The sequence below is a fragment of the Heterocephalus glaber genome, unplaced genomic scaffold, assembly GCF_053883595.1.
Source record: "Heterocephalus glaber isolate CG9 unplaced genomic scaffold, H.glaber_assembly_v1.0 deba00001538, whole genome shotgun sequence".
NCBI lineage: Eukaryota > Metazoa > Chordata > Mammalia > Rodentia > Bathyergidae > Heterocephalus > Heterocephalus glaber.
In genome coordinates this window covers 40,111,669-40,128,311 of record NW_028258333.1, presented here as the reverse complement: position 1 = coordinate 40,128,311, position 16,643 = coordinate 40,111,669, and the positions used below count along the sequence as shown (strand labels likewise).

General features: G+C 36.7%; 1 protein-coding gene and 1 long non-coding RNA gene across 4 annotated transcripts in view; one reads left to right on the top strand and one right to left on the bottom strand.

Moving 5' to 3' along the window:
* Positions 1-16,643, bottom strand: part of Rab3c (RAB3C, member RAS oncogene family) — a 244,078-nt gene that overhangs the window by 216,959 nt on the left and 10,476 nt on the right. For all 3 annotated transcript variants that reach the window (XM_013073532.3, XM_021261391.2, XM_004848495.4), the window contains exon 2: positions 1,808-2,035. In XM_013073532.3, coding sequence (XP_012928986.1) covers positions 1,808-2,035 — 228 coding nt within the window. The remainder of the gene's footprint in view (positions 1-1,807; positions 2,036-16,643) is intronic.
* On the top strand, positions 3,803-8,034 carry LOC106009743 (uncharacterized). The gene is made up of 3 exons (XR_001183749.3): positions 3,803-3,904; positions 4,174-4,242; positions 7,852-8,034. It is a non-coding gene; the product is annotated as an uncharacterized LOC106009743 (long non-coding RNA).

Here is a 16,643-nt window from a genome sequence, read left to right as displayed (position 1 = left end):
GAAACTATCATCAAATGGTCGTAGCTGTTGTAGATGTTTCAGACTCTTAGAAAAAGGCGGAAAATACCTCTTAGGAAACACCTGTTAATACTTTCAATGAGTTTGAGTGGGAGAGGTATAAATGAACAGGAAAAAGGGGCTGAAAGTGAATATAGAAACATTCTACTCATTTACTCATACTATGATGTCCATAAAATTTTTATCTCTCTTGGTGTAAATGATTTTTTTGGTTACTTCATTTCTTATATTTCTCTTGACAGATTACTCACATACAAGGAGTGATCACAATAGTAAGACACATTGCCATTAATCCTCCTCAAGATATAGTAATGTCCTGGTTCATGACTGCTTCTCTCTGCAAACTGTTTGATTCACAAAAGCGTTCCACAAAATTTTGCTTCCATTCATAAACTCCACATCGGGTGACAAACACGACCATGGCCATCTTCCCCACACAAACACAAATGTAGCCATCTTCCTCCAAATTGTAAAACAAATTAAGTTCATAAACTGATGTACCACTGTAACCCACCCGCTCACATTAGATATACTTAATCCCATGGTTCTTGCCACTATCCGAAGCAGTTCTGGACATCTTCTAGATGTCTTTACAAGTTGTAATAAAAATATAGCAAATGTTGCTGTGAGTGCCACTCAAAGGAAAGGCAAGCTTGTAAAAACATGGTGTGTACTTATCCACCTTTTTCCCTAGATCAAACACTGTACAACTTCTGGCTTTTCCTCAAAGACAAAATGACCGGGAAGGATAAAATTTTTAATTCATGCAGGACATTGAGGCACCCACAACAGCACAACTAAAGATGCTTATAAAAGAAGACTTCCAGAACTGCTTTGGAAAGTGGCAAGAATGATGAGATAAATGTGTTTGAATCGGGGGGGGTAGTATTGTGAGGAGTATTACTGGCAATATGTCTTTTACAGTAATAATTTTTTTTTAAATTTTAAACATTTCTCATATTTGTTGATTCTATCTCATACATTTTTCTTCAGTTTTGCTTGCTAGTCTTTTAAATTTAACAATTTAATTAGGAAATTTCTAATCTTTGTCAGGCAGTGAGAAAGGGTAGACAGCTAGTCAAATGGTCTCAAAACTTGCAGAGAAACTTCTATTTTAGAAGAACCTATTTCAAATAAGTATTTTGTTTCATTTTCATGTGTAAGCATAGCTTTTATTGATGAAGACAATTTGTGAAGTATAAATAGTCTGTTCAAAGTTACATCTGGGGCTTTATGAAAGAACCCCAGGGCCGGGGATTTAGCTCAGTGGTTCCGCCGCCTGCTTAGCAAGCACAAGGTCCTGAGTTCGATACCCGGTACCAAAAAAAAAAAAAAAAGAACCCCAGCTACATAACCCCCTATACTTGGTTATGTACTTTCTCTTTTAAAATGTCCACAGGCTGCTTCCTGTGACCTAAAGGGCCAGATCTATAATACCTGTTTCATAGATTACAAGAAATACCACGGACTTGCTCAAGGTCACACAGATCATAAAAGGCAAAGGCATACTTATTGTTTCTCCAGCCACCAACACAGTAGAAGTTTTGTTTACTTTTTTCTTTGGAAGACTGTTGAGGAACATCACTTGACAACATACCATAATTCAGTTTCCATGTCATCAAAAGGCATCACCTGACAGTCTTCGAAACAGAATGTCCTGCAGCAAAAAAGCTGGAAATCAAAGCTTTTAGAACCCACAGGGACAGAACAAGGCAGAAACTTTTTTCCTTACACACTTATACATCCAGTACCTCAGAATGAAGAACAGCATCAGTTCAAAGTCACTTACCCAAATCTGAAGCTTGATTCTCTTTTCATTTTTGAATACAGTTTTTACTTTGAAATCAATCCCAACTGTGCTGACGAATGCAGATGTAAAGGAGTCATCCGCATAACGGAACAGAAAGGATGTTTTCCCCACACTGCTATTGCCGATGATCAGCAATTTGAACATGTAGTCAAAATTCTGATCAGAAGAGTCTTTCTGGCCATACCTGGAATCTTGGGCAGAGGCCATCTGTGAAACATTAAAAAGGAAAAAAAGCAAACAGATATGGATAAGTTTCCTATTTAATATGAAGCTAGCAGCACATTCATTATTGACTTCGCTAGAAACAGATGTTAGACATTCAGAAGGCAAGTGGAGAGTGTTCCTTAATCTTCCTCTGATGCTGGTATCCATGGCAATAATTCCCTGTTGGAAAAGAGAACAGCAAATTGTACAGCTCTTTCCAGCTGTGTTGGTGCTTGTCTCATCTCCGCATTCAGAACCAATCAAAGACACCAAAGGAGGTATCTCTAAGGATAACATGAAAAGCAAAGATGTGCGGAATTGGGCAGGGCATGAGGGCTCTGAAACTTTGTAATCGCAGTGATGGAGCTACCAAAGTGACTGAACAGCAGGTGTTTCTTCTTAAATTATTTGAACTATTAGAGTCTCTCTTATTTCCTATGGGAGTATACACAGAGCATATCTCTGTTTCATCTATGGACATCTTATCAAATCAACATCCTAACAAAAATGTAGTCTCTTTCAAATTAAATATGATGTTCAAGTAATGGTTCATATTGTTCCATTCAGTGTGTCAGTACTGTTAACTCATTTAGCACAACAACCTAGTGAGCTGAGTATCTTTATTATTTCTATATTTAAATGAGAAAATTGAGGCTCAGGGATATTAAATAACTTCCTCATGCAGGAGAGTCAGTACTCAAAGCTGGCAGTTGGTGCAAGGATTCAAGTGATGCAGTCTAGGGAAATAGGCACAAGTGCTCTAAGAAGACCATGTGGGAAGTGATCACTGTGGGAAGCATCCATGATGAGCCCTACCTAGGTTCAAATGATGACTCCATTATTACTGGCTGTGTGACCTAGGCTTTATCATTTTAAATTGGTATAGCACAGTACCCTTTCTTTCATGAAATGGAAAAAAATAAAAACTAACTTGAAATTCTTATGAAACTATTCAATAATATAACTGTAAAGCAGGTTTGTAAATCACCCTAGAACAGAAAATGGTCTTATATTAATTATAAACACTTTAGATGGATGTTGATAGTTTTCTCATCTTTTTAATGATAATTTTAACATACATCAAGAATGATGTTTTATTACTTCTAAGCACTATTTGAATCAATATAGAAAATAGGCATTTAAAATGGTGAATCCCACTGAGAAATTAGTGTATCTACTCAGTACATTTTCTGATGATGTGTATTATTTGGCAATTATTGTGCTATCCAATCTGTTAACCACTAATCACATATGGCTAAACTATGTTAAAGTTAAATAAAATATAAAAACTTAGTTTCTCAATCACATAAGCCACATTTCAAATACACAAACATGTGGCTAGTGGGTACTCTATTGGATGCTTTAAACATAAAATATGGCATAATTACTGAAAGTTCTCTCGAACAATTCTAGGCTACATGTTCTACTTTTATTCCAATAAAGGCTGACTAATAATTACATCTTTTCTCTTGGGTATTCTATGGGTTGGATACAGTTTCATGTGATGGAAACTTGGTTCCCAGTGTGACAGTTTTGAGGAGGTAGAAACTTTAAGAAGTGGGGTTTGATAGAAAGTTATTAAGTTTGGGTAACACCTATAAAGGGGATTAATGTTGTTATCAAGGGACCTTGATTAGTTACCACAATAGTAATTGCTATAGAAAGTGTGAATCTGACCCTTAAATCTCTCTGGCTTTCTGTCTCACCATGTGATGTCATGTTCATGCAGATACTCCCACTATGATGCCATTCACCATATTGTGACATGGCCTAAAGTCCGTCCAGAGCTCAGCAGGCACCAGCACCAGGCTCTTAGACCTCAAGAACTGTGGGCTAAATAAACTTCTTTTCTTTTAGAGTAACTAGCATCAGGTATGTTTTAAAGCAAAAAAGAATGGACTAATCAAAGTAAGAGGAGGACAAAAGAAGCCTGTACAGATGGTGAAAGCTAGAAACAGTAAACAGTAGCTCATCTAAGATAGCATCACCTACCTGAAATTAGAAAGTCAAGAGCCTGTATATGAGTATGTGTGTGTGTATGTGTGTATTTGAGAGAGAGGGGAAGAGAGAGAATATTTTAAGTGAGAAGAGAAAAAAGAGATGAGATAATATATTCCCCTTCTACAAATATTTCTTTCCAGCAAGAGAATATAATCATGCATATAGGAATGAGGACGAAAGGAATATCTGCATATATCATGAAAGTTAAGGTCAGTAAGGATTCTGATTGAATCTCACATTTTCTTATTAAATGTAAGCTTAAGCTTTCCTTTGTTCAGTCCATTTAATCACATGTACATATTCAGAAATTGTGATGACTTGTAAGAAGTGTTTGTTACTGGGCAAAACTTGCCTTTAAAACAGGCAAGCCTCACCTCACTTCCTAGCAGTGCAAAGCATATGCTAAGGTAAATGTTCTCTAACACAAGCAGTCAGCCAAGAACAAGCAAGGTTACAATTTTTGACTAACAATTTGAACAGCAGTTTTACTCTGATGACTTAAGAAGCCCTAAAGGCAAGTGATTATTCTGTTTGACACTGCCATTCCCTACAGATATAGCCCTTTCCCCAACCATTACTTTTTCTAGGAGATACTAGAGCAGGCCTTCAAATAGCCTTCATTTAAAAGGTCCATTTGCATATTTTTTTTCATATAAACCAAGCCTAAATTCTGAGTTCTGCATCAAAAATGTTCAGCCACACCAGAGCCAGAAATGAGTTCAAATTTCCTATGACTGCTCATTTATTCAGCCTACTGGACCACTACTGTGTAGTGTGCTCCATAGTTCTGAGGTGGTATTCCAACAGAGTCCTGTGTATCTCCGAGTTGCCTTTAAAGAAAATGTGATGAAGACTACTGCTATTAATCCAGACCCTATTTCAAAACTAGATTGATTCCAGAACTGAAGTAATAGAGACACCATCAATATATGTAATTGTGAATGTAACTGTGGGGCTACAGATAGAGATAACCATACTCACACAGCAAAACCTGCAGTTCAAGGGCAAATATACTTTGCTGTCTTGGCAGCAAAGAACATGACGGGAGCACAAGAGGAAGTTTAAGATGAGGGACCTGGTGGATGCATGTATCCAGAGGAATTCTCCTCAGAGCAGAGTCTCTGAGGATTAATTAGAAGAGTTAACTAGCTCACTTATTCTTGAAGATTGCATTTATTGTTTGTTTTTCACCATTTCCTGATTTATATCCCTAAAACCATTCACAAAGGAGACAAAAATAAGCATTGGAAATGCATATGCATTTTGTAAAACTTCATAAGAATGGAATAAATCCTGGCTCCGAAGACAGAGACAACCCTAATCCTGCTGAGAACAGAAATGAATCAATATGACAGAATATGAATATCAAAGGGGCTTACAGACAGACACTATGCAAATCTAGTGACAGCTCTAAATATGAAGTCATGCAAACATTTTTAGAATTTTTATGGAAAAACATAACTGAAATTTAAAAACATTAATAGAGTATGAAGTTACCTCTCAGAGAACAAGTCAGGTTTTGTAAAAGATAAATGAAAAGTTACTCCTTGAATAGCATTAATCTTGCATTTCAAAAAGAAAGAATCAGGCCAGGGATTTAGCTCAGTGGTTCTGCCGCCTGCCTCACAAGCATAAGGACCTGAGTTCGATCCCTGGTACCAAAAAAAAGAAAGAATCATAGAGTTGGAAAGATGCTTCAGGGCAGTACAACATCCCACCCATCCTGAGTATCTTTCATGGCACAGTAGGGTCTCTGGTTAATGTCCTAGCCTAGGCCTCCACACAGAGGGACAAGTGCTTCACTATGTATGCCATGAACTGGACTGTTTCATTGCTGAAAATTTCCAGTTGTTGGACAATTCTTTCTTACACTGCATTAAAATAGACCTCCCGCAGCCTCTGCCCCTGTGCTCTAGATTCTACCTTCTGAATAAAGAGAGTTGATTTCTCTCCCATCTGAGAGAACTTCAGGTATCTGAAGGAACTACTCGTAGCTCCATTAGCTCTTTCCTCTTGCTTGGATGATCTCAAAAGTTTTATCTCAGGAAATCCCATACAGGCTATTGAGTTAAAACTGACACATCTCCTATGTGTCAAACTCCTATGTGTGGCTTCCACGATTGGTCACAATGCTTCAGATATTTATCTGGTCAGTGCACAGTAAATCAAACTATTACATTTTATCACACTTGACTTAGCAGTTAAGTTTCCTAAAATGCACAGCACTTTTTTTCACATTGTTAATATGAAACATTAACACATGTCTCCTGTATCCCATCCTTACCCTATATTGTCAAGTTACATCTTTTTGGGTTTTTTTTTTGTTTTTTTGGTACCGGGGCTCGAACTCTGGTCCTTGCGCTTGTGCAGCAGGTGGAGAAACCACTGAGCCAAACCCCCAGCCCTTCAAGTTACATCTTTAATGGAAGTGTTAACCTTTACATGTACCATATTAAATTTATTTTTGTTTCTTAATTTAAAAGTTAATTCTTATCTGATAATTTTATATTATTTCATCAAAAATAGTAGTTATTCCTTTTAGATCTGTGTCATTCCTAAATTTATCAGTATGTACTTTATACATGCATCTAAGTAAGACCCTGATCAAAATGGTAATCAGTTTGTAGACAAACAACAATTAAGTCTTTAACCTGTTGGATGTACAAATCTATGGATAAGACCTCCACAATACCTCATTATGGAATTCACAGCATTTGAAGCAAATCCTCAACTTTTGAGAATGGATGTCTTGGATAGTCATGTGGTTTAGTAGCAGGTAAACAGATCACAGACATACTTGAAGTGACACCTTAAATCTCAATTTTATTTCCCCAAAGCCTTACCCATCAGGGGCCATACAGATTATCTCTAACACATGCAACCATAGCCTCCTTCAAAAGCTTTCACATTTGTTTTTCAAACTAAATGGGAAAAACAAATTACTTTCAGGGAATCACATAGGACATTTAAAGATCTAAACCACAGTAAATCATTTTATGGATCTGATGGGAAAAACTAAAAGAAGTCATTTTCAAGTTACTATGCTCAACTACTACAATATGAGATAATAACCTGAGAGTCACCAGGAAGGTAAATGAGGGTAAATTACAAAAAAAAAATTTTTTTTTCTTGGAAATTAAAACCTTAAAAGAAAGGATGGAATATATTAATTAGAAGTTTATAAACACAATAGTTTCAAATCTCAATAATTTTTATTTTAGGGAAAAAGAAAAAAATATTACTCTTGAGAGGTCCAAAGTAAAGACTAAAATTTTTAAGCCAATATGATTCTGGGTTTTTTTGGTACTGGGGATTGAACTCAGGACCTTGAGCTTGCTTGTGAGGCAGGCAACGGCACCACTGAGCTAAATTCCCGACCCTAAGCTAATATGATTCTTAATTTTGACTGTCAATTTGATTAGCCATAAAGATGCCTAGGAAATTCATAAAACATATTTCTGTGTGTGTCCACAACCTTAGGGCCTGGCCCCTTCTTCTGGGACTTCCCTAAGATGCTGCCTGGCCACCAGATTGTGCACAGCGCTCCTCTGCCATGCCCTTCTGCCATAATGGTTTTTGCTTTTCAGTCTTAAGTCAAAATAAACTTTTTTCCCCTTAAGTCATGTATATTAGGTATTTTATCCCAACAACAGAAAAGTGAGTAATACAGCCAGGAAGGAAAAATTAACAGTCAGAATTTCCAAATAGTTTTCATCTGGAACCAGGATGTGTGTCCATCAGTGAACATGTCTGCCTGCCTCCCTGTTTCTCTTGGAGACTGGATTAGAATTATGGTCCCCTTTGCTCTCTCTGGCCAGTTATTTCTCCATGGCTCCACTATTGTTTCCTCTGGTAGCTGAGAAGCAAGAAGACACTCATGTCAATGTTGACAACTCACCCTGGAGCTGAAAGGATGCTTTCCAGGGAATGTGAAGTGACCAAGGCATGGAAGATTTAAACTCTAACCCTGCCTTCTGAAGTAAAGAGCCTACAAAAAATGAGGAAGCATTTATAAATCTTCTTTGTCTCCTTTCTTTATGTAAGTAGAGCATAAATACCTAATGGGACTCACAGGAGAATGTATGTGATAGTATGCAAATTATGGTGATATTTCCAAGAGGCAAATCACCATACACTCTAAAGATATTCGTCAAGCTTTCCTTTCTCAATTGTCCTTTAAGCATCTCTCTGGATCCCCATCTCACTTATAGCTTCTTTGGTAGCTGTAGATAACTCTCAACTCACAGAAAAATGGTTAAATAATAATAGCAACACAGCTCTTAGAGGTGCTACACTGTGTGCTTTTCATACATGATCACAGTAAGAGATCTATTCATCGCCTCATTTAGAGACAGAGTCCTTCAGCATATTTTTAGATGACCACTTTTCCCTTCCCCTGCTGGAACCATGAGGATGTTTTTCTCTGATGTTCACTCTGATGATCTGACAGCATTCCTGAAGGTAAACTTTACAAAAATGTGAAGAGACTAAGACCAGAACCCCTTGGAGTTTTTCTCTCTCAGACTTGTCCACACTGACCCAGCAATTCATCAACTACAGCTAAGGATTTCCTACCCCAGTGATGGTTCCCATAGAAGATTCTGCTTTGTTAAATAGTGATTCTCTGTATCCATATGCCTGGCTCCCCAATTTTGAGGGACAGGACTTTATCCTGTGAGCTCAATTCTCTGACAGATGTAAGAGTTGCTTTTCAGTTTGTTCAGGTATTTTTCTGGTATGAGGACAGAAACGATGACTTCTAAGATCCTGATGTGCAGAGCCACAAGTCATCATCCCCATTCTAAAATGAAAGAAAGGAACTTGGCAAAAAAACTAAAGTGAAATAGTCCTTTTTTTCCAATAGTGTATCTCAATTAATCTTGACCTATCCACTGAGGTCTCGTTGCCTGGACCAAATAGGTACTTCAAAGATTAGCAACATGCAGGCTTTGCTGCCCTTCACCATATCGACAAATCTGAAACTTAATTCCAAAGAAGAATATTGGGAGTGGTAAGGGAACTTCTCTTTCTTACAGAAATCATTCATTCCTTTGTTGAAGACAGATATGACCTAAGCTTGATTATACATGTGTATTTATACATACATGTGCGTGTGTGTGTGTGATGCTCCACACCTTACAATGGCATTACATCCTGATAATCCCATCATAAGTTGAAAACATCACAAATTAAAAATATAATTAATACACCTCACCTACCAATCCTTGCAACTTATCAATATGACAGAGTATCAGTTGTTTATCCTGTTTATCCATGATCACGTGGCTAAATGAAAGTTGTGGCTCCCTGCTACTGAATGTGTATGGCTTTTGCACCATCATAAAGTAAAAAGAGCTTGGAGCTGGAAACGTAATTCCGTAGTAGAGGGCAAGCTTAGGATGAATGAGGTCTTGGGTTCAGTACCCATCACAAAAAAAAAGAAAAAATTTAAATAAGTGTAAATGTGTATGAAGGGTACATGTATAAAAATATATTATGATTTCTGAATTTTTTTCAAACTCTGCAGGTGCATTTATCCTTCTAGAATATATCAAGAAAAATGAAAATGAAGTTTATCAAATGATATAAAAATGTTTCCTATTAGTAGCAAAGATTAGTGTTCTTTCAGATCATGCTGTAGCTTTCTCCTGGATTGGCTCCGGAGAGCTCCCAAGAGGGAAGAGAGTCTGCACTGGGGCTAGGTGGCAGTAGGTAGAGGAACACAGGGACCGCAGAGGGAGGACTGTAATCAAGGACTGCTGGGAAGTGAACCACAGTGGTTGACAGAGCTCCCAGTTCTGACAATGCAGTTGGACCACTGCAATGACAAAGAGCCCAAGTTCCAGCAGCTTCTGTACACACCCACAGATGCTGAACCCAGAGGGTCATTAGTTCAGTTCTGGGATGCTGGTGAGCAGCCAGCTACTGGTAATTCCAACCTTAAAAATCACAGCATGGGGCCGGGGATTTAGCTCAGTGGTTTTGCTGCCTGCTGCGCAAGCGCAAGGACCTGAGTTCAATCCCCGGTATCAAAAAAAAAAAAAAAAAAATCACAGCATGAGGGAAGGTAGGAAAGTACCATTCTTTTTTATAGCAGTTCTGGAATTATGTGCATATAGACATATCGTGAAAAAGAGAATTCTGGGTTCTTGATGTGGTATACATATAGGTAAAAATTACACACCGCACACCCTGTGGTGAGGATGTCTGAGAAGGAATCCCATGTGGGATACTTGCTACCTTTGTTCCTGTGTAAACTTGGGTGAGGTTTTTGTTGTTTTGTTTTTTACAACTCATCTATATAATAGGTAATTATTGGTATATGTTAAATGCTTGATTAAAAGCTTTCATCATCATCTTTGATATTTGTCTCATTGCATTGAAATGATACATCAGACATTCATTTTCTTTCCAACTTCTTCCAATGCTATTCTCTGTGATGGAAACTGTCAATTTACAGAATTTTTCTCATTTCCTAACTTCAGAGGGCAAGAGGGTTCAATACCCAACACGTTTGCTCTATGGACTTTCGTAATTACTGAGGTTAACAATTTACATTTTCCCCTAACTTCAAATATCATGACAGGGAGTAAAGAACATTCACCAATGTACTCCTCAGTGTAGAAGTTGAGACACTGAAGGGTCAGTGTGCAGACAGATGTGTTCTGTGACCCACAGAGGCTGTGAGAAGGAGAACACATTGAAATGCCATAAACCCAGTGATAGCACCTGTTCTAAGATACTGTCTGCCACAGAGTAAATTCCCAAAATCCCTTAAACTCAGGAAATCCATGAGTGTAAATAGGATATTATAGAAATTGAGAAAATGCTGAGTTGCATATCTGGAGTAATATAAATAAAAAGATGAGAAAGGCAGTCCCAGGAACTCACAGTAGTGTGGGGAAGCTGTCCTGTCACATACCCAAGCAGCTGATCTTGGGTGAAGTTTAACCAAACCTCTGATACGGAATTGAGCAAACCATTGAAATACACAGTGTCATTATTTTGAGGTTAGAAATAATTTATATCTATATTTTGTATACATAATTGTTATCTTCATCCTTTCCTCAAGCCCCTCAAAAATAATGGTATTCACAAAAGCAGAAATCCCTGTAGACAAAGAGTCGACAGGAGAAACAGTAGAAAAGACAGGTCAACAACAGTTTGGGAACTTGAAGTGAACGGACTGAAGAAAGTGGAATCTTAAGTCTGCCTCAGAATCCCACAAATACCTTTACCTGGCAGGATCATAAATTGTCTCAGGGTTGGAGGTCACAAGTGTCTTGATGGTGGAGTGTGTCTAGGATGATCAACTTCCTGGTTTGCCTGGATCCAGGAGGACTTTTTGGTGCTAAAACCAACAAGCTGGATAGATGGTTGGTCACCTTAGGTGTGGCTAGAGCAGGCAAAAAGGGATTGGTGAAAAGTCCAAGGCCCACATCTCTCCCAATAGTCAATCACCATCTTTCTCATGTGCAACTTTGGTAAGACAAAATAAGTTTAAAATTTAAAAAATCATCACACATTTTTGACATTTGGAATTGTCAATTTATAAAAATTGAAAGGGCCTTTTTCTTAGCAACAAAGAGGAAAGCATCTGTCCAAATTTTTCTTTTGGATACAGACAAAATACACATAAGCTTTATCATTATTTTTGGAAGCAAGAAATAACAGATATCATGTTCTCAAATATCTACTTTTTGATAGATAGATAGACAGACAGACAGGCAGATATACTGAGAGATGAATACATAACTAAATCCTTATGGAGTACATTATATCCAAGATTCTCAGACATGGAAAACTCCACTTAAATTCCCCAAAATTATAATCTTCATGTTGGGGCCAGAACCAGTCACTTTTAAAGCTCCTCGTGTACTGTAGTTCTTTTGATCATTCAGGTTTAGAATTCATTAGATTAACAAACATCCACATAGAGGTCAGAGCAGGTACAGGCTGTCAACCTCAGTATCTATTTAGAAGGAGACTGAGTAATTTGACATTTAGGCTGAGATATCCAAGGTCATGGAAATGTGATCCCAAAGTTCTGCACCCACTGCTGTCGATGAGATGTCCCTCCTAGTGACATAGTGACAGCAGGTCTCACCATCATAATGTTGACTCTTACAGATAAAGCTCTGCACCCTATGACTCCCAGCTTGTCCAGACAAGCTGATTCTGAGAAATATGTTTCATCAATGACCTCTGCTCTGTAAGAGCCAGAATGTTCTGAGAATTGGTCCCAGGACTCATTGTCAGCACCCTCTCAGACTACAGGGAGGCATGACCCAGGAAAAGCAGAAATCATGCTGTCAGACCACATGCAACTCTGCTCCACTTAACTCTGCCAAAAGTACCCTTGACTTTTCAGCAGGCATTTTTACTTTAAAGACCACAAATGTAATTTACTTTCCCTCACTCCATTAGAAACTAACAGCAGAAGCAGGCCAGCATCCAAATTGTGAACCACAAAATAATAACTGTTTTTTTAAAGATCTCTTCTTTAGTAGAAAATAAAATGGAAACACAATAGACATACTCAGGATTATGTGGTATAAGGAAGACCTGTATTAAAATTATTTTACCTGGTAAAATAAAGTTTCCTGCTGAGGTAAAATAACACTGAATTTCAAGAATATTTGTTTCCCAATAAGTTTTATCTTTAAACATTAAAAATATTTAAAACAGTTTAACATGTGAATACTTGAAAAATGCCTCTATGTTGATATTGATCTCGCCCCAATCATCAGGATAGGATGTGTGTAGGGCAGGATCTAGTTGTCTATGCACTTATGACACAAAGCGTTATCCAGACCCCTTGTGAAGAACTTAGTATCTTTGTAGTCTATGTATTTTCATTTGGATATTTTATAATTCTACTAATTAGGCTAACTTAGAGACATTTTTCTAGTTACAACCATTTCTATTTTTCATTCAAAAGCTACTGCTACTATTATTTACTACAAAGAACAAGCCTGCCTACGCACACTTACAGAAGAACTTTAACATCTGCAGGTGTACTGTTTCTGCTCTCCCTTTTCATCAAACTTGCTGTTCAGACAGGTGTTCAGTGAAGCAAACATTGAAAAGAACAGATATCTTTTAGTTTCATCACCACAGATGAGTGCCATGTAAGAGTCACAATTTGCCAGTTGGTAGTTAACACATCTCTTCCTCCATCCCTTTAAGACTTCTTAGGCTGTGGCCATTTGAAAAGAAACTATTCATTGGTGTTGGCCTACAGGTTTTCTTTAGTTGCTAAGATCAGGCATGAATCAGAGCTACTGGTCTGGGGACAGGCGTGGGGGAGTTAACAAATGAATTATCGATAGGCTAGGGTTAAACTAGGAGCAGCACACAAATAATGAGTGGCTCAGGGACTCACCTTTTAAGATGTGATTATGATTTGTTTTCCTAGGGATATAAAAAGCTGAGCATGTGGGAACTAAATGGCTATGGTTGTAGATTTTTCTCACTTAGGAGTCCATACAGTAGACACAAAATGTGACTTTTTAAAGTTCCTAAACTATATCCAATCCAATCGGATGCATTAGAGAACTACTGACCTAGTATTTCTACCATTATTTTCATCATTAAAAAAAACCACTAGTACGTGTTTGTACTACATAATGTTTACATTCCTTGTGGGGAGTTGGTACAGGTACATAACACATCTTACTTTTATTCATCCCTTCCCCTCTCATCCCTCTCCCCTCCATCTGTTGATCTCTTTCTCGTTTCAGAAAGATCTATCTCCCTACTTCCTATTATCTATCTTTTATTTTGTTTTTTATTTATATTTTGGGTTTTTCATATAAGAGAAATCTTGAAATATTTAAGCTTGTACTTCTGATTTATTTCACTTAACATTATGGTCTCAAGATATATCTATTTTCCTACAAATGGCTGAAGTTTATCCTCTTTATGGCAGAGTAGTACTCCACTGGTGTAAGTACCACATTTTCTTTATACATCCTTTTGTTGATGGACATATAGGCTGCTTCCAAGATTTAGCTATTATAAATTGTGCTTCTATAAACATGGGTATATATGTCTCACCATAATACAAAGTCTTTATCTCTTTTGGGAAGATACCTAGAAGGTGAATAGTTGAATGGAATTTCTAGCTTTAGGTTTTTGAGGACTATCCATATTGATTTCCATAATGGTTGTACTATTTTACATTCCCACCAACAACTTAGAAGGGTTCTTGTTTCTTCAGAGCCTTGCTTACATTTGTTATTTGATATCTTGATGATAGCCATTCTTTCTAGAGTATGATGGATCTCGGTGTTGTTTTAATTTGTATTTTTGTAATGGCCAGCAATGTTGAACATTTCTTCATGTATTTATTGGCCATTTGTACTTCTTTTTTGAAGTGTCTATTCATTTCACTTGCCCATATTTTCATTAGGTGTTTTACTTTGGACAATCTAATTTTTTGTTTTTTTATATTCTAGATGTTAGTTCTCTATTCAAAGAATAACTGGCAAAAAAATGTTTCCCATTCTGTCGGTTGTCTTTCCAGTCTGTTGGGATTTTTTTTCTCCTGTGCAGAAACTTTATAATTATATATGATCCTATTTGTTGATTTTTAGTACTATTTTCTGTATAACCAGGGTTCTGTTCAGAAGTCTTTTCCTATGACTATGGATGGCTTCAAGGGGTTTATCTATTTTATCTTCCAGCAGATTAAGTGTTTCTGTTTTAACACTTTCTTCTTTGACTATTTTGATTTTAGTTTTGTACATGGTGAGGCATATGGGTCTAGATTCAGTCTTCTGCATGGAGATAGCCAGTTTTCCCAGCATCATTTATTAAAGAGCCTCTCTTTTCTCCAGTATATGTTTTGGGCCTCTTTGTCAAAGATTTGTAGCTTTGTAATATAACTTCAGGTCTGGGATTGTGATGCCTCCCATTTTGCTCCTTTTACCAGGATTGGTTTAGCTACTCTGGGTCTCTTCTGGTTCCATATGAATCTTAGGATTTTCTCCAGTTATGTGATGAATGCTGTTGGTATTCTGATTAGGACTGCAATAAATCTGTATATCAATTTTAGAAGTATGGCCATTTTGACTATATTGGTTTTGCCTACCAGGAGCAGGGGCTATCTTTTCATTTTCTGGTGTTCTCTTTGATTTTCTGTTTTTATAATACTGTAGTTTTCATTGTAGAGGTCATTCACTTCTTTAGGTAGGTCAATTCCTAAGTAACTTTTCTTGGTGCAATTGTCAATGATAATTTTTCTAATTTCTTTCTCAGTGGGTTTATTATTGGTGTACAGAAACACTATAGTGTGTTGAGTTTGTATACTGCCACATTACTGAATTTGTTTTTTAATTCTAGGAGTCTTTTGGTGGACTTTGGAGGGGGTCTTCTATATACAGGATGCCATCAGCAAAAATAATAATTTGATTTCTTCCTTTCTTATACATATCCTTTTAATTTCTTATTCTTACTTAATTTCTCTTGCTAATGTCTTAAATACTACATTGAGCAGAAGTGGTGATAGTGGACATCCCTTCTCATATCTGATTTTAAAGCAAAAGCTTTCAGTTTTTCCACATTTCATATGATGTTGGCCCTAAATACCTAGGACATTTACTCATATGGTTTTGTTGTTGAGTGGATAGAATATTGACGACCTCAATAAAACTGACATGACAACCAATCCAAAAATTCTGGTCTTGGGTAAAGCATTTCATTTATGTAGAGTTGAAGGTATTGAGAAAGATATAAGTTGGCAAAAGAAAGCAATTATTCCAAATTATTTTTTTTTTTACAATTTACTTGGCAACATGTGTTTCTAGTATAAAAGGAGCCAATAATTAGCCTAAAAGGAAAAGCACAATAACTGAAATGAATAATCCCTTAATGGCAGGTGGCAGAAGAAAGGTTCACTGAGCTTGAAGATACATCATCAGAAATCAAATAATTTCACAAACATAAAGAAAAAAATACACAAAAATGAACAAAGCCTCAGTAACTCATGGAACAATATCAGAACTAATAAACATGTAAGTGACATCTCAGTAGGAAAAAGAAAGGAATAATGGGATGGAAAAATAGTTTTAGATATAATGACTAAATATTTTTCAAAGTTGGTATAAAACATAAATTTACACGTCTAAGAAGCTCATTCAAACTTCCAAGTTGAAAAAATATATAGAAGACTACATCTAGGCTTAATATAACTAAATTGTTCAAAGGTTTGATAGAAAATCTTGAAAACAGAGGAAACTACAATATATTAAAAACAAATGTTCAATAATGTAAAGAGTAGATAATTTCATATCATAATTGAGGTCAGCAGACAATGAAATGATGTATTTAAAGCACTGGAAGAAAACATTTAAAAATATTTACAAGCAGTAATCCTCTCATTTCAAACTAAAGGCAAAATAAAAAATATCAGATAAGCAAAAACAGAAAATGTACTGCCAGCAGATAATGTACTACAGGAAAAGCTAAAGAAAGTAGGTCAAGCTGAAGAAAAATTACACTAATTAGTAAGGCAGACCAACAGTATAAGCACTAGAAATGGCAAATAGAAAGTAGGCAAACATATATATATATATATATTTTTTTCCATTTCATTATACCTTTCTTT